This window comes from Carcharodon carcharias, chromosome 3 (genome assembly GCF_017639515.1).
Source record: "Carcharodon carcharias isolate sCarCar2 chromosome 3, sCarCar2.pri, whole genome shotgun sequence".
Taxonomy (NCBI): domain Eukaryota; kingdom Metazoa; phylum Chordata; class Chondrichthyes; order Lamniformes; family Lamnidae; genus Carcharodon; species Carcharodon carcharias.
In genome coordinates, this window is record NC_054469.1 from 143,614,170 (window position 1) to 143,632,284 (window position 18,115).

The window sequence follows — 18,115 nt, forward strand, 5'->3', positions numbered from 1 at the left end:
GATGATTCCATCGGTCACGACAATGTGTTCCCAAAGCACCTGAGGCATCCCGGATGATGGCTGGAAGCAACTTTGCCATCTTGATCGCAACAGTGCAACTGAGGAGGAACTGGTGTAGGGTGGCCCAACGCCAGGGACAGGAACCGCCAGAGCAGCAAGAAGGGGAGGCTGCTCCAAACGCATTCTCAGAGGGATCCTAATTGGGTGACCAGTACCTGATAGCTGCCCACATTGATTACATGATTACATACATACATACATACATACAATCAGTTCAGCAACTAGCAGCATAATGAGAATACAACAAGCATAAACATAGTGCAGCTATTCAAAGATTTATAGTTGTGAATGATTATTGCAGTCATTATACACTTGTGCCACCTTTGTGCCCTTAATGTTTTTTTTCCTTTACTATGTCGAGGTGGAGCCCCAGCATCCACAGCTGAGGTGGAGGTTGTGTACTGACTGCTATGCCCTGTTAACTGATAACTTTGGAGGGCGTCCTCTAGTGCCCTGAGGCCTAGAGGGCCCCACTTGCTAATGGTCTCCTACTGAGGCACAGGTGCATCCTCCATGGCCTGACCTGCAGGAGGTAATGGGGTCACTGACAAGAGGGGCAGTGGAACGGCAGGGCATCCTTGGGCTGTCCAAGGATGAAGCCCCCAGAGTGCCTAGCTGGCATTCCTCCTCCCTGTGGGTGCCTGATAGCACCTCTCCAACTCCTTGAGAAGGGGCACCTGGAGAGAGGTCGAGATGCCCCAATCCCATCTTGCACTGCACCCTAGGCCAAAGCGAAGGAGTGCAGGTCCAACTGCATATCTGGCAGCCTCTGTACATTCTGCTGGACCTGTGTCCCCAAGGTGGCAGGCAAGCATGCACATGCCAGAGCCACGACAGCAGACAGAACGTTGAGGGGATCCTCCAGCCCTTGGTCCAGTCTGCACATAGCCTCTGGCAACTCTGCTTGGTGGTTCCTTGCTCTCTCCATATCTCCAACAGGTCCCCTACGGTTGAGTCCAGAGATTCATTATCTGCATAGGGCTGAACAAGGACCTGGTCTCCAGTAGCCCTCCGAGTATTAGAAACCTCGTCTGTTATCTCTTCTTCCAGCTGTGACTGCGATCTGCTCACAAATTGTGACCTGTACCTATTCTAGAACATGCATCCACCAGGTGAATGTATCTTCGCTGGAGGTTTTTAAAAAAAATATCATTCACATGGGCTTCACTGGCTGGGCCAGCATTTATTGCCCATCCCTAGTTGCCCTTGAGAAGGCAGTGGTGAGCAATATATTTCCAAGTCAGGATGGTGAGTGACTTGGAAGGAAACTTCCAGGTGGTTGTGTTCCCATCTATCTGCTGCCCTTGTCCTTCTAGAAGGTAGTGGTTGTGGGTTTGGAAGGTGCTAAGAGCCTTGGTGAATTCCTGCAGCGCATCTTGTAGATGGTGCACATTGCTGCTACTATGCGTTGGTGGTGGAGGGAGTGAATGTTTGTGGATGTGGTGCCAGTCAAGCAGACTGCTTTGTCCTGGAAGGTGTCGAGCTTCTTAGTGTTGTAGGAGCTTCACTCATCCAGGCAAATGGGGAGTATTCCATCATGCTCCTGACTTGTGCCTTGTAGAGTGTGGACAGGTTTTGGGGAGTCAGGAGGTGAGTTACTCATCGCACAATTCCTAGCCTCTCACCTGCTCTTGTAGCCACAGTATTTATAAGGCTAGTCCAGTTCAGTTTCTGGTCAATGGTAACCCCCAGGATGTTGATAGTGGGGAATTCAGTGATGGTAATGCCATTGAACATCAAGGGGCGATGGTAGGATTCTCTCTTGTTGGTGATGGTCATTGCCTAATACTTGTGTGTCGTGAATGTTACTTGCCACTTGTCCGCCCAAGCCTGGATATTGTCCAGGTCTTGCTGCATTTGGACATGGACTGCTTCAATATCTGAGGAGTCACGAATGGTGCTGAACGTTGTGCAAATCATCAGCGAACATCCCCACTTCTGACCTTATGATGGAAGTAAGGTCATTGATGAAGCAGCTGAAGATGGTTGGGCCCTGTGGAACTTCTGCAGTGATGTCCTTGAGCTGAGATGACTGACCTCCAACAACCACAACCATCTTCCTTTGTGCTAGGTATGACTCCAACCAGAGAATTTTCTCCCTAATTCCCATTGACTCTAGTTTTGCTAGGACTCCTTGATGCCACACTCAGTCAAATGCTGCCTTGATGTCAAGGGCAGTCACTCTCACCTCAGGAGTTCAGCTCTTTTGTCCATGTTTGAAGCCAAGACGGTAATGAGGTCAGGAGCTGAGTGGCCCTGGTGGAACCCAAACTGGGCATCAGTGACAAGTTATTGCACAGCAGTTGCCGCATGACAGCATTGTTGATGACCCCTTCCATTACTGATGATCGAGAGTAAACTGATGGGGCGGTAATTGGCCGGGTTGGATTTGTCCTGCTGTGTCTGTACAGGACATACCTGGGCAATTTTCAACATAGCCAGGTAGATGCCAGTGTTATAGCTGTACTGGGACAGCTTGGCTAGGGGCACGGCAAGTTCTGGAGCACTAGTCTTCAGTACTATTGTCAGGGCCCATAGTCTTTGCAGTATCCAGTGCCTTCAGCTGTTTCTTGATATTACGTGGAGTGATTCGAATTGGCTGAAGACTGGCATCTGTGATGCTGGGGACCTCTGGAGGAGGCCAAGATGGATCATCCACTCGGTACTTCTGGCTGAAGGTTATTGCAAATGCTTCAACCTTATCTTTTGCACTGATGTGCTGGGCTCCTCCATCATTGAGGATGGGGATATTTGTGGAGTCACCTCCTCCTCCGAGTTGTTTAATTGTGCACCAACATTCACAACTGGATGTGGGAGGACCGCAGAGTTTAGATCTGGTTGCGAAATCACTTAGCTCTATCAGTTGCTGATTATGCAAGTAATCGTGTGTTACAGCTTCACCAGGTTGGCACCTCATTTCTAGGTATGCCTGGTGCTGCTCTTGGCATGCCCTCCTGCACTCTTCATTGAACTCGGGTTGATCCCCTGGCTTGATGGTAGAGTGGAGGATATGCCAGGCCATGAGTTTACAGATTGTGTTTGAATACAATTTTGCTACTGCTGATGGCCTACAGCACCTCATGCATGCCCAGTCTTGAGTTACTAGATCTGTCTGAAATCTATCCCATTTAGCCCAGTGGTAGTGCTAGACAAAATGATGGAGGCATCCTCAATGTGAAGGCAGGACTTCGTCTCCACAATGACTGTGCGGTGATCCCTCCTACCGATACTGTCATGGACAGGCGCATCAGCGGCAGGCAGGTTGCTGAGGATGAGGTCAAGTATGTTTTTCCCTCTTGTTGGTTCCTTCACCATCTGCCACAGACCTAGTCTAGCAGATATGTCAGTTAGGACTCAGCCAGCTCAGTCAGTAGTGGTGCTACTGACCCACTCAGTGATGGACATTGAAGTCTGCCACCCAGAGTACATTCTGTGTCCTTGCCACCCTCAGTGCTTCCTCCAAGTGGTGTTCAACATAGAGAAGCACTGATTCATCAGCTGAGGGAGGCCAGTATGTGGTAATCAGCAGGAGGTTTCTTTGCCCATGTTTGACCTGATGCCATGAGGCTTCATGTGGTCCGGAGTCGAAGTTGAGGTCTCCCAGGGCAACTCCCTCCCACTCTATACCACTGTGCCACCATCTCTGCTGGGTCTATCCTGCCGGTGGGACAGGACACACCCAGGGATGGTGATGGAGGAGTCTGGGACATTATCTGTAAGGCATGATTCTGTGAGGATGACTGTGTCAGGCTGTTGCTTGAATAGTCTGTAAGACAGCTCTCCAAACTTTGGCACTAACGCCCAGGTGTTAGTAAGGAGGACTTTGCAGGGTTGACAGGACTGCAATTGCTGTTGTCGCTTCTGGTGCCTAGGTCAATGCCAGGTGGTCCGTCTGGTTTCATCCTTTTTTGTGTCTTTGTTGCGGTTTGATACAACTGTGTGGCTTGCTAAGCCATTTCAGAGGGCATTTAAGAGTTGACCACATTACAGTGGTCACATGTAAGCCAGACCAGACAATAGATTTCCTTGCCTTAAGGACATTTTCCTAAATCGACAATGATTTCATGGTCATCATTGGACTTAAAAATCCAGATTTTTATTGAATTCAAATTCCACCATCATCCCAGAGCATTACCCTGGGTCTCTGGATTACTAGTCCAGCGACAACACCACTACACCATCACCTCCCCATAATCTGCAGGTGAATGGCATGATGGTGCATCCTTTGCGGCATTAGCCTCAAAGGTCGGTTTGGAGCTTTAGCAGTAGGTGGCCTCCCTTCTTTGCTTCCCCATTTTCTTGCTGTACCTGGAATAGAGAGAAGATATAGTGGATGCCTAAGCAGGCTCACTTATCTATGTCTCACCGGGGGCGCATCTGACAACTGCAGATTGGAGGCATCTTCATTGGATTGCTGGGGGAAATCCTATCTCGCCTTCGGCACATGCATAGTCCTGCTCCTCCCTGGCTATTTCTGCAGCCTCCTCCTTGAGGGTGGTTAGAACTCTAGTACCAAGCATGGTGCCACCAGTCTTCGCCTGCTCCCTCCTGCTGTGGGCATTCTTGGCCTGCAGACAGACAGGAGGCTAGACTGTCATCCCAATAGATGCATGAGCAGTTTAGGAACATGCATGCCTATGCCGGCTCCTGAACCCTCCCCAATAAGTGATTAACAAGCAGGATGTCCTACAACTGATAGAACATTGAGAGCATGAAGTGGCTGGTGCACATTCTGTGCGAATGTCCCATCTGCTGCTGAGTCCTGCAACCCAAACTCCTCACTGGCATCCCTGTGCACCCACACACTTATGCTGCCTGGTGCCCTTGAGTGTCACTTTGGCGTGAATATGCAGTGCCACTTATCCTGGTGGAGTGTAACAGATCATTCATCCTTCTTCCAACACTGCTGAGCAGCTCTCTGTGGGTCCCACGGGTGCTAACCTCTGCTGCAACCTTTGCCCAGGCCTGTGGTCAGACAGGAGGGTCTCCTGCTGCTATCCCTGGGAAACAGCTCATCTCACCTTTCCTGGCGAGTCCAGAGGAGATTCTGCAGGGAGGCTTCGCTAAACTGTGGGGCCATACGTTGTCTGGTTTGTGACCTACTGTCTGTAATGTGTAGAATCTGGTGTTCCTGGCCTACAGTGAGCAAATGGCTGTCTGTGTGCCCTTCAAATATGGCACCTGGACCTTTGATCCCATGAGGCAATGACAGGGATGGTGACTTCCTGCCTGCCCCTGCCATCAGATTAGTAATGCTTCATGGATGCATATGTAATGAGATGAACAGTGCAAGATCATGCATAACTAGCCATCCCACCACCCACCCAACACCCCCACAGCAGAAAACACGCACACCTCCACTCCCAACATCAAACAGACTGCAGCACAGATGATTCGGGTCATGAACTCTGTTTCTCTCCACAGATGCTGCCTGCCCTGCTGAGTATTTCCAGAATATTTTGTTTTTATGTCATCCTGAAGTCTATTTACTATCCCGCTATTGTTACTATTAAGTTTTACTTCTGAATTTTGTGTTATCTGCATATTTTGACATTATGCCTTGTATAAGCAACACATCTGGGTATTTATATCAAAAAGTCCAATTGTTCAAATACTGATTCCCCAGGTACAGAAGTGTCACAGTCATGTGCTATGCCTGTAAAATATATTAGGTAGATGGACACACTAACTTCCTTTTTTAAGAACAAAGCAGCATGGAATGAGCAATTTACCTAACAAAATGGATTCCAGCTGACATTTTTTTGTAGTTTCTATACAGACAAGCATTACGGACGGAATGTCTGTGGTCTCTTCCAGCCCAGAATCAGGATGTTTGTAAGTCAGGTTTGTGCATTTCCTTACCCTGAGTGATTTTCCCTAATTTAAAATAAATTCCAGTAGCAAGCATTTTGGTGATTTTAAAAATAAAGATTATTTATTATCACACACTTACCCCTGGATAAAATGCAACATATCAATCACTCATCACACTATCACATGTGCAAAGATTAGATACAGGTTAATTTAAAGCCATAATTATAAAAATGGAATTGATAACTCAGTATCTCTGTCGATGAAAGCCTGATGTTGTCTTAGTTGAGTTGATCTTTAGTTGGAGTTTAGATCTTTTAGAAACAAAGGATTGTCATGAAGGTGCGAAGCATCTCGTAGATGAATAGAAAATTGGTTCTCAGGTGAGCTTGGAAACTGGAACCAGCACAGTACTGTGTGTCAGAGAATATCCCAAGCCTGGTTGTGAAGAAGACACAGACTATGATGCTTTGGTTTATTGCTCACCACAGAGCTTACTTCTGCACTCTAACGCCAGACACCCAGTGCTAGCTCACTCTACTTTATATACACATCTGAGTATAATTAACTAATCAATACCCAACACCTGTTAACCTTATTACCTTAAACGAATGGATACTTAACATCCATCCACAGAAGCTATTAGATACTAACAGATTCCCCTCTATTCTTTAAATTGCTATGCAAACAAAAGCTATTCATAAGATAAGATAAAATACAAAATGAAAATAAATGTTATTATCCAATCATTCTTTAACATACTCCCTTATACCCCCCGTCTTGAAAACGAAAAGAAATTAAGGTTACAACATGAAAATTTCCATGTTCTCATAATCTATTATAACACAAGGCAGCCCCTCTTCGAGGATATCCAACAATTTCTTTGGACAAGCAGTTCTTTTTGTGAAACAATCCAACAACTGGTGGCTTGCGTCAACATATTTTATTTTTGACATCTCCTTCCTTTCCAACATCTCTTTTATGCTCACGAGATCAACCCTCAATTTCTTTTCCGAAACACTCTGTCAAATGGACGTTGTCCCAGGGGAAACAATGAGCTACATAGCATTCTATAGGCACAATTTTCCCCGGTTTCGTCTTATAAAGGAGTTCTTTTAAAATACTCGATAAATACATAGCTATAGTCGCTTCTACCAGCACAAGTGACTCCACAGCCAAGGTGCTTTAACTGCTCTCTCTATTTTCTTTGATTCCCATGTTACTGAACAACATTTATAGTTTCCATTAAAAATATAATGAATCCTGCTATACTCGAATAACCATTGGGAAGGTTAGCATGTGAGGCGTCACTAAAAACAACTAATTTCATCCCTTCTGGGTCACCCAGATCTGGCAATCGGAGCGTATATTCTTCTAAATTTAATTTTTTCAATGACTTATTTGCCTTTAGCACTTCCCCCAACATTAGCATCTTTCAGCCTGGTGCTCAATTCTAATACATAACATGCATCCAGTCTAGTTTGTGTGCATAACCAGTTTAATTGCCCAATTAAGCTTCTTAAATGATCTGCTGCTTCCTTGGTTGCAGAGTCTTCCTTTTGTGGGGATCTGGCCCGATTTATGGGGATCCTACTTGCATTCTCTAGGTAAGACTTAGTCTGCCTAATGCCCAACCCTACATACTTAAAAGCTCCAGAAACCTGACTTCCAATTTTGAATTCCTTTATAATTTTATCTATCACAAATTTCTCAAACGTCACAGATCTCCGCACCCATGCCCTCTCCTCTACTGGTTTTCCTACATCGTATCAATAAAACATTGCCGGACCTTTTAGCTGAAGACAATCCGGTTTTAGTAGGAAGGACGTAGCTGAAAAATACCATGACCAGGGTGCATCGTTTAGCCCATAAACACACTTATTTAGCCTCCATACTTTCCCCTCTATATCTCCAGCTTCTTTTGGAGGCTTTAAGAATGCTTCTCTTTGAAATTGTTCCCCTTGCAAAAATGCTGCTTTGACACCAGTGGATTTACATTCCCATGAGAATGTCACTGAGTGCCAGGAAAATCCTCAAACTTATTTTTCCCGCTGTTGGGGAGTCTACTCTAACTTTCTTGTCACCCAATTGTTCCTCAAATACCAAAGCTACAAGTCTGGCCTTCGCTTTGTACATACCATTCAGGAGTACTTTCTCTGTACATATCCATCTATGGGATAATGTGGGCTGTTGTGTGTCTGGCACCTCTGTGTAAATACCAAACTCTCTCTAACTGTTAAGTTCTTTATGCTTTGTCTCCTTTACTAATTTACCATTTAACTTGTTAGTAGCGACTACAGCTTCTCTATCGTAGGGGCTCCAACTTCTTGTGTCGCTCCTCAGCTGTTCTTTGGTCCTTGCTCTTGTTTAACTACGACCCTGACTTGACTTCCTGTCCCTATCTGGACTACTACTGCCCGACTTGTCCCTCATGCGACTAGACTTCTTTTTACAAGTTCTTGATCTTTTCCTTTGGCTGTGATCACTATTAGGCCCACTGTCTGAACTAACACCACATTTCCTGACTTTGCACATTTGTACTTCCTTCTGCAAGTCCACAGATCTTATATCCTGCCCTTTGTCTTGTACATTCAGCCAATTTTTATATTTCCCTGTGGCCTTTCCTGCCCTTCCTACTTTGGTGCCTTCCCTCCACTCACTAGCCCCTTCTGACTTATATGCCACTCTAGATCCAACTTTCAGTAGTTGATAAATGGCCCTATCCTGAACTTCAACATCACTCAGTTTACTCTCGGCTAACCTGCTTTCTGCCACAATCTGTTGTTCATACAGGTCTGGCATACATGTGAGTGAAGTGCATGATGCATCTTCAGTTTCCATCATCTGTTCAGGTTCCGTCAATGTGTAATCAGTGCCAGTAAGCTCTGTGGAATGTACTCTAAGAGTTTGGTTAGCATGTTGCAAGATTATCATTTCGCCATCAGTGCCTATAATATTTCCTGGGCCTTGCCATTCTTTCTGCCCTTCTCTTTTATAATATGCCATGTCCCTGGACTTAAAATCCATTTCTGACAGCTTGATTCAATACCTTGAAGCTCTTCTGATTTTTTTCTGAAACCTCTACCTTAATAAATGCTCTCCTCCCTGCATGCATGGCATTCAAATGCTCTGCAAAAATTGAACAAATGGTAGTCCCCTCCAAAGCCAGGTTATGGTCCCACATAATTGAAGGTATCTTCAGATTCCTGCCATAAACTAATTGATAGGGGCTGTAGCTCCAACCATCTGAAGCGTGTTCTCTTTTGCATGTACTGCCCACACTAGAGCAGTTGTCAATTTACAATTCAGTTGGTCAGCTAAAGCTTTTTGGAGCATAGTCAACACGGCATGAATTCTCTCACATATTCCATTGTTAAAAGGACTTTCTGCTGCTATATGCATTGCTACAATATTCAAATTTTCACACATTCATCATTAAAAAATTCTCTTCCATTGCCTGTTAAGAATTTAGCTGGTGCTCCCAGCTCCAAGAAACGTCAACTCTTTTCTTCTCCGCCGATGCTGCCAGACCTGCTGAGTTTTTCGAGGTAATTCTGTTTTTGTTTTCCATTTCTACCCATCCTTCCATTATCTTATTGATAATTACTTTTTTGACATTACTACAAATTACCATTGACAGGCCAAATCTAGTTGCTATGTCTACAAAATATCGAAGAAAAATATTTTTTTCTTTATCCCATTCTGAGGTCTACCGCTACAGTTTCATTAAAGTCTCTTACCGATGGAAGAGTTACTAGTTGTTGTGATGGTGTTCTCCTGTACTTTTTTTTAAACAAATATCACATTTTTCACTAATATCCTCGACAAGTTTAATGTATGCATAATTCACTACCCCGCATCCTTTAACAGAATCTTCAACCTATGGCTAGAGGGTTGTGTGAACTGTCAATGTAGTTTTGTAACAATTTACTTCTTCTCCTACCATCACCAAACATGAACAAAGTAGAAGTGTCATATTCCTTGTCTGTACTTTGGTCTCTCTTACTTAAAGAATCCATGTAGCACTTTAGCCTGTCCACTCCACATACCGTGAACACACACCCACTATCTAGAACCGCACAACTGAATGAATCTGTGACGAAGATACTCATTACCGGACTGAAGCTTCTGGTGACCAATACGGTTCCTTCTGATTGGTCAGTATTGCCCTACTCGCATTCTGTACCTTCCATGTCATGTGTTGTCTCAAAAACCATTTTTCATTTTGGTCAATTCAATGCATAATGATACTTAGAGTCGCATCTGAAGCACTTGGTGACCACCCCTTAAGTTATTCCTGGGGTTCATCCTCCTTCCATAATTGCCCAACTCCCATTGTCTGTTATAGCTCCCAAAAGGTTCACTGTCATCTTACTTTACACTATGTAACTCATCTTTCGTACAGGCGTTTGGGCCCTCTATTTGAACGGTAATGAAATGCTGCTAGCATTGTATCCTCCATCTTTATTGTCACTGCTAAGGAGCCCATTTGCACCATAAAGGCAGCCGAAAATGAATGCTTTCCCAAAATTTTTTTTTAAGGCTTCAGGCATTTGATTCAAAAGTGTATTTCTCTCTGGTTAAAAACAAGAGCCTATCCATGTTTGATTTCCTCGCACTGTCCAATAATTTAAAGGCAAGTACTGATTTAGGACTTTCCAAATAGAATTGCTGCAATCTCGTATATAGTGGTTAAACTCCATGATGTTTTTTTCTGTGGAGTAATCATCCATTTTTCTAAATTTATCAAAGTCTGATCAAGCCTCATATGCACTCAATAAGTCATCTTTCATATAAATTTTATCCAAGAATTTTAACAGAAATGCCCAAACCTTCATTATTCAGTTCCAGAGTGTCTAATTCTGAGAACACTTTGCAGCAGGTCTTGCTCCTGACAGAAGCAGAAGTGCCAGAGCTATCCCTTGCTCTCTCTTTGTTAGAGATATAATCCATGTCCATACCTTGACTGCATTTTTCCATTGATTATAAGGTTCCGTTTCACAAAATGTGGTGGAAAATCACATCCTGACACCTTAGACCTAGTTCCAGTCATCTTTTTTCAAAGAGTCTCCAATTACAGTCTCCTCTCAAAAAATTTAATTCTAACCTTCTGTCTGGAAATAAATCTTATTCTCCAATCTTCACTTTCAGGTAATCATCCTATGCTACCAATGTCAGGGAATATCCCATGCCTAATTGTCAAGAAGACACTGAGACTAGGATGCTTTTGTAGAGAATGTTTGGTGCCCACTACAGAGTGTACTTCTCCACTATAACACCATGCACCAGTGCTGGCTGACTTTTCTTTATATACACAACTGAATAAAATTAACTATTCAATACCAACCTGCTCACCTTATTACCTTAAAATAATTGATAATTGATTACTGGATATTTAACATCCATCAACAAAGTCTGTTAGATACAAACACTTTGGCTGAATCAAAGACTTTCATTATAATGGTTCAGCTGTTTCTGATGTTTATGATCTTTCTTGGTGTTTCAGATGTTCCTCTGCTGGATTTGCTTTGCTCAGGTTGCATCATATTGGAATCCCTGGAAGTTAGTTTCAGTCAGTCACTTAACTGTGGGGTTAACATTTCAGGGGTCCAGAACACCAAGATCCAGGTTGCTCAGGTTGCATCATATTGGAATCCCTGAAAGTTAGTTTCAGTCAGTCACTTAACTGTGGGGTTAACATTTCTGGGGTCCAGAACACCAAGATCCAGGTTGCTCAGGTTGCATCATATTGGAATCCCTGAAAGTTAGTTTCAGTCAGTCACTTAACTGTGGGGTTAACATTTCTGGGGTCCAGAACTCACAGTCATCATTGAGAGTTGATGATGGTCATTCACTTTTATCTCTGCCCCAACTTGAGCTCAAATACACTCCTTTGTTCAATATGGCACTTGGAGACGAACAGTTTAGGGATCCCATATTCCTCAAAGGCCGGTTCATCCTCAAACAATGAGATGTTAAAACTTCACAGGTAGCTGCAAAGTACCCTTATTAACTAAATATTGGCCACAGAATCAAATACTGTCCACGGTTTAAATGCCCATAGTCATATGTTAAATTGCAGTCAACTTAACAGGTTTTGTGGCCAGTTCCACAAAGAATGATCTTATAGCCCGTAATATCCAATATCCTTATGCTTGTGCTGGGCATGACACAAGGATTAACTCATGTCTGAACATCAACATGTCTAAAAAGTAATTAAATATAAATATTCCTGGAGAACCTTCTATTGAAGAGAATCAAGATGCAAAGTCATTTGGGGAATTTACAGGTACTATTATTAGTTAGTTTCAAAAACTCAAATATAATGGTCAGCCCAGACTTGGTATCTGCAAACTTGAAATCTAACTAAGAAAGATGTGAAGGAACCATTTTATCACAAGCAGATGTGGACGGCCAGCATTCATTCCCTGTTGTGTAATGATGGTATGTGATATTTTATCATTTGCATCGTTGATGGAAGCATTGATTCTTTGGTCACATGATCAAAACTAGCTTGGTACAGCAAATGTCTTTTTATTCTGAGGACAGTCCAAAATGGTCAGTCTGGGATACAAAGACTTGAAGGCAGCCATCTCTTCCCCAGCACAAGGGAGGACTCTGCCTCAGAAGTCACCTGGGGAGAGAATTGGGCTTCTTCATTTTACCTGCAAGGTTATATTTCTTCACTATAGGAGCTCTACCAACATCAACTGGAAAGCCAGAAGCTTGCTGCTTGTTTGGCTTCAACCAGTGTGAATTCATGACTACAAAGATCCGAAATTTATTTTTCTTCAATGCTTCAAGAGATTCATTCAGGTTTGCAACATTTCAACAACTATCTTACGCACTGATTAAAAGTGACTTTTCAAAAACTCTAAGATAACAAAACGCTACATCTTTAGAAATAATCTTTTCTTGTGTGTGTGTATTTGGTTTGAATGAGGAACGGATGTCTTTTGTGTTTATATCTTGGGTGTTATGAAAAACAAACGTTTATCCTTTCTTTTGATTTAAACTTACAAGAAAGCCTGTTTGTATCTGTTCTTAGAAGTCAGAGCACACAAGGGGTTCAATCACTCCTCTAAAATACGTATAATTGTGGTCAGCTGAGAGGCGAGAAAAGGGGTAATTATCACACATCTCTCCCCATCCATAACAGTAAGCATTATTAATATTTACAAATTACAAGGCATAATGTTTGAAACACCTTTTCTTTAAAACAGACCATTATTTTTGCCAGCAATGAAGTAGACCTATGTTGAGGTTAACTGGAAATGTACTTTTAAAATAGATCATACTTTGTCACACTTTTTTTACAATAACATCTGCTTTTCTGAATTTAAAATCTGCAATCAGTATGGCTTAAAGATGACAAAAGTCCTTTCTTTCAAAGATACAAAGTAAAGTTACCTTTCTTCAAAAACCAGGCCTTATTGCATTTTTATACTTTGCCAAACTTTACTTGTGTAAAAAAAACTCAACAGCTTCGTAATAAAACTAAAAGAAGGTTCAATATTAAGTTATCTGACACAAAGTCACTTACTTGGTCTCCAGATGCAGGTGGCTGATGGGGGTGTTCCACAATATATACCTTCATGCCATCTCCCAAACAATCGATTTTCTACTTTTCCATTTTGGCCCATTATTGTCCCTTCAACCTCATCAACATTTGTATTCCAATATTTTGCCTAAAATATCAAGGAAATTACATGCAAGCCCTTTAACACAGAATTGTGAACATTCATCAAAAAGCACTCAAATACTAAATATAGCAGTAGCCACTAAATGAACGAATCTTTAATGAATCAGAAAATTTAGTCATTTATACTTTGTTAAGGGTTTGTAAAGTTACTTTAACTTCAATTGCTCTTACATTAATCCCAGGCTTAAAATGCCCCATGCAGCATCAGTTTTGATTTATCCAACATGTATCTAGGTAGGTACAATAAAGTCACAATTGACTACCTTGTGACTGACAACCTGATATTTTATCTTACTAAATTTAGTGTCTCACTGCAAATGCTTAAGAGATCTATTCCCTGGCTTTCCTGATAAGCTTTTCTGGTTCATGCTAAGTTAATTCAAAATAGCAGAATCACGTGGTTGTTCTGAAAATCCTTAAAGGTTATTTTAACATATTTTATTGGTTTTAAAGTCAAACTTCTCTCGTCTTTCTAGTCAATAGCTGCAAGTTAGATTCTCTGCCACGCTGCCTAGATTATCCACACTTTATCATCTTAGGAAAAATAAGTTTAATACTCTGATGTCTAGAATCAACTGGTATTTTCCTGTGATCTGCATATGCAGTAGCAGACTAACACCCTGAATTTTCTTGACCTTGTATTGTTTTCTTTATAGCCTGAGAAAATATAGGTGGACTGATATGTGGATAAGCATTATATAGTTCAGGTTCATTGCTTGTGTACAAGGAAGATTAGCCCTGTCAATGTTTTTTACTGTGGAAAAAGGAATAGTCAAAATCATTGCCGACCAGAAATTAAAACTTAAATTGGTCATTCTGTTAAGCCCTTGGTAGTGGCTGGGGGTAAGGAATGTCATATGGCCAAGAAGCTCTGCACACAGAATAAAGTTCTCGAGAATTCAAGATGGCCAAGTGATTTTTCTTCTCCACAATTTCTAATTTACTTAGAGGTTATTCAATAAGGAACAGTTCTCACCTTCCGCATTCCTATCCCTCACAAAAAATACACAATTTTAAATTCACCTTAAGCTTACAAAGTAGTTGTTGTGCAAAAGTAGGTCAATGTCATCTGAAGTGGTTAGTATAAACCAGATACAGGTTTGCTCCAGTAAATGCTCTTGGCTGACATTCACAATTAATTTATATCTGACAGCATAATTTTTTTTAAAAATAAAAAGTAAACAAGATCTAAAGAAATGTGAGACTGTTTTCAGAAAACGTGCTTCCATTCAAAATAGACAAAATTATCTTTCTTACCTTCACAAATGTCAATTTGCATTGGCAAATGCTGCTATTTCTATTTTTTATGAGAATCTCTCCATAGTGTTCTATCCATCTCTGTCCACTCAAAATATTGTGTACACAAGAGGTTACTTTATTCCACTCATAATGGTCTCCATATCTGAGGAAGCCAAAGTACTGACTGGTTAACAGATTTAATTATTTCTTACAGACATATAGAAATATATTTAGTAGACTTATTTTATATGAGCTTACTTAAAAGAATCGAGTCCATTTTATGACAACAATTGCTTTTATATTTGAAGAATTGACAGAAGAGTGCAAACAACTGCAAGTTTTCTAATTAAATTTGAGCAGGGCCATTGCAAAAATCTTGGTCATGTTTTTAAGCACAGAACCTGCGAACATCATGCTGTTCCACAGAACCCTCCCTGAAATCATCCAAGCTGCAGTCCTTCTAACTTCTAATGCTAGCAATTACTCCAATGGATCAGTGTTACTGCTTGCTATTAGAATTTACGATCTGGCAACAATTATGGGCTATCAGAAATTCCCACCGACTGTATGCTGTGATGGTTGACCAACAGCAGGAGGAGTCAGTAGTAGGAGGAGGATTAAATCTATGGTGCCAACTTCATAAACTGCAAGCAGAGAGAAATACAGGCTTGAAATGGGAGGGAAGGGGAAGAGAGGAATAACTATGAACAAGTCATTGTAAACAAGTCAAAGTCATCAATAGACTATACTGATACAAATCTGCAATAGCTCACAACAATAGTTGTAACAAAATAGAAGCATCAACATTGTCGCAACAAACCAAAAACAGCCATTCTGTGCTGTAAATTAATCCAATTCGACAAATTTCGGTGCAACTATTGTCACAATTTCCCAGTGGGAAAGTCTATGGTTTATTTTTAAAATCCAAGTACACTGGCAGAATCTGAAGAGGGAAATAGTTACTTATCTAAATTTAGAGGCACTTAATTAACAACTTTAATAAAAATGAAGTACAGTACATTGTTGTGGGACAGGATAAAGCTTGCATCAAGAATCTTGAACAAGGCCAATAATTTAACATTTTCACACAAATACGGACTGAATGACAAGATTTGATCTTCAAAACACCAAAGCCCAGAATCAGATGCAAGATAAACAGAAAGTGCAGGAAAAACTCAGCAGGTAAACAAGCATTATAAACTGAATTTGACTTTTTGTTATTCATTCATGGGATGTAAGCTTTGCTGGTTAGCCCAGCATTTATTGCCCATCCCTAAGTGCCTTTGAGAAGTTGGTGGCGAGCTGCCATCTTGAACTGCAGCAGCCCATGTAGTGTAGGTGCACCCACAGTGCTACTAGGGAGGGAGTTCCAAGATTTTGACCCAGCGATAGCGAACGAACAGCAAAATATCTCCAAGTCAGGACAGTGAGTAACTTGGAGGGGAACTTCCAGGTGGTGGTGTTCCCATCTATCTGCTGCCCTTGTCCTTCTAGATGGTAGTGGTCGTGGATTTGGAAGGTGCTGTCTAAGGAAACATAGAAACTAGGAGGAGTAGGCCCTTTGAGCCTGCTCTGCCATTCATTATGATCATGGCTGATCATCCAACTCAACAGCCTGCTCCTGCTTTTTCCCCACATCCTCTGATCCCTTTCACCCCAAGAGCTATATTTAACTCTTTCTTGAAAAAATACAACGTTTTGGCCTCAACTACTTTCTGTGATAGCGAATTCCACAGGCTCACCACTCTCTGGGTGAAGAGGTTTCTCCTCATTCTCAGTCCTAAATGGTCTAACCCATATCCTCAGACTGTGACCCCTGGTTCTGGGCTCCCCCACCATCAGGAACATCCTTCCTGCATCTACCCTGCCCAATACTGTTAGAATTTTATAGATATCTATGAGATCCCCCCTCATTCTTCTGAACTCCAGTGAATATAATCCTAACTGACTCAATCTCTCCTCATATGTCAGTCCCACCATCCCAGGAATCAGTCGGCTAAACCTTCGCTGCACTCCCTCTAAAGCAAGTAGATCCTTCCTCAGATAAGGAGACCAAAACTGCACGCAATATTCCAGTTGTGGTCTCACCAAGGCCCTGTACAATTGCAGCAAGACATCCCTGTTCCTGTACTCGAATCCTCTCGCTATGAAGGCCAACATACCATTTGCCTTCTTTACCACCTGCTACACCTGCATGCTTACCTTCAGCGACTGATGTACTACGACACCCAGATCTTGTTGCATATTCACCTCTCTCAATTTATAGCCATTCAGATAATAATCTGCCTTCCTGTTTTTGCTACCAAAGTGGATAACCTCACATTTATCCACATTATACTGCATCTGCCATGCATTTGCCCACTCACTCAGCTTGTCCAAATCACTCTGAAGCATCTCTGTATCCTCCTCACAGCCCACCCTCCCACCCAGCTTTGTGTCATCTGCAAATTTGGAGATATTACATTTAGTTCCCTCATCTAAATCATTAATATATATTGTGCATAACTGGGGACCCACCACCAATCCCTGCGGTCCCCCACTAGTCACTGCCTGCCATTCGGGAAAAGACCCATTTATTCCTACTCTTGGTTTCCTGTCTGCCAACCAGTTTTCTATCCATCTCAATGCACTACCCCCAATCCCATGTGCTTTAATTTTACATGTTAATCTCTTATGTGGGACTTTGTCGAAAGCCTTCTGAAATTCCAAATAAACCACATTCGCTGGTTCCTCCTCATCAACTCCACTAGTTACACCCTTGAAAAATTCCAGTAGATTTGTCAAGCATAATTTCCCTTTCGTAAATCCATGCTTACTCTGTCCAATTCTGCCACTGTTTTCCACGTGCGGAGCTATTAAATCTTTTATCACGGACTCTTGAATTTTCCCCACTACCATCGTTAGGCTGACAGGTCTATAATTCCCTGTTTTCTTTCTACCTCCCTTTTTAAATAGTGGGGTTCCATTAGCTACCCTCCAATCTGTAGGAACTGTTCCAGAGTCTGTAGGATCTCAGAAGATAACCACCAATGCATCCACTATTTCTAGGGCCACTTCTTTAAGTACTCTGGGATGTAGATTATCAGGCCCTGGGGATTTATCGGCCTTCAATACCATCAATTTCCCCAAAACCATTTCCCTACTAATACTGATTTCTTTCATTTCCTCCCTCTCACTAAACCATGTTCCCCAACATTTCTGGTATGTTACTTGTGTCCTCCTTTGTGAAGACAGAACCAAAGTATGTACTTAGTTGGTCAGCCATTTCTTTATTCCCCATTATAAATTCCGCTGTTTCTGACT

The 18,115-nt window shown here is 42.1% G+C and overlaps 1 protein-coding gene across 13 annotated transcripts in view; it reads right to left on the bottom strand.

Moving 5' to 3' along the window:
* The window catches only part of osbpl3b (oxysterol binding protein-like 3b), a 237,289-nt gene that overhangs the window by 26,342 nt on the left and 192,832 nt on the right, over nucleotides 1-18,115 (bottom strand). For 12 of the 13 annotated variants that reach the window (XM_041183816.1, XM_041183809.1, XM_041183813.1 and 9 more), the window contains 2 exons: nucleotides 14,831-14,975; nucleotides 13,415-13,559 (listed from right to left, as the gene is read on the bottom strand). In XM_041183816.1, coding sequence (XP_041039750.1) covers nucleotides 13,415-13,559; nucleotides 14,831-14,975 — 290 coding nt within the window. Of the gene's footprint in view, nucleotides 1-6,018; nucleotides 6,310-13,414; nucleotides 13,560-14,830; nucleotides 14,976-18,115 lie in introns of those variants that run through there. The other variant, XM_041183822.1, reaches the window with a different exon arrangement.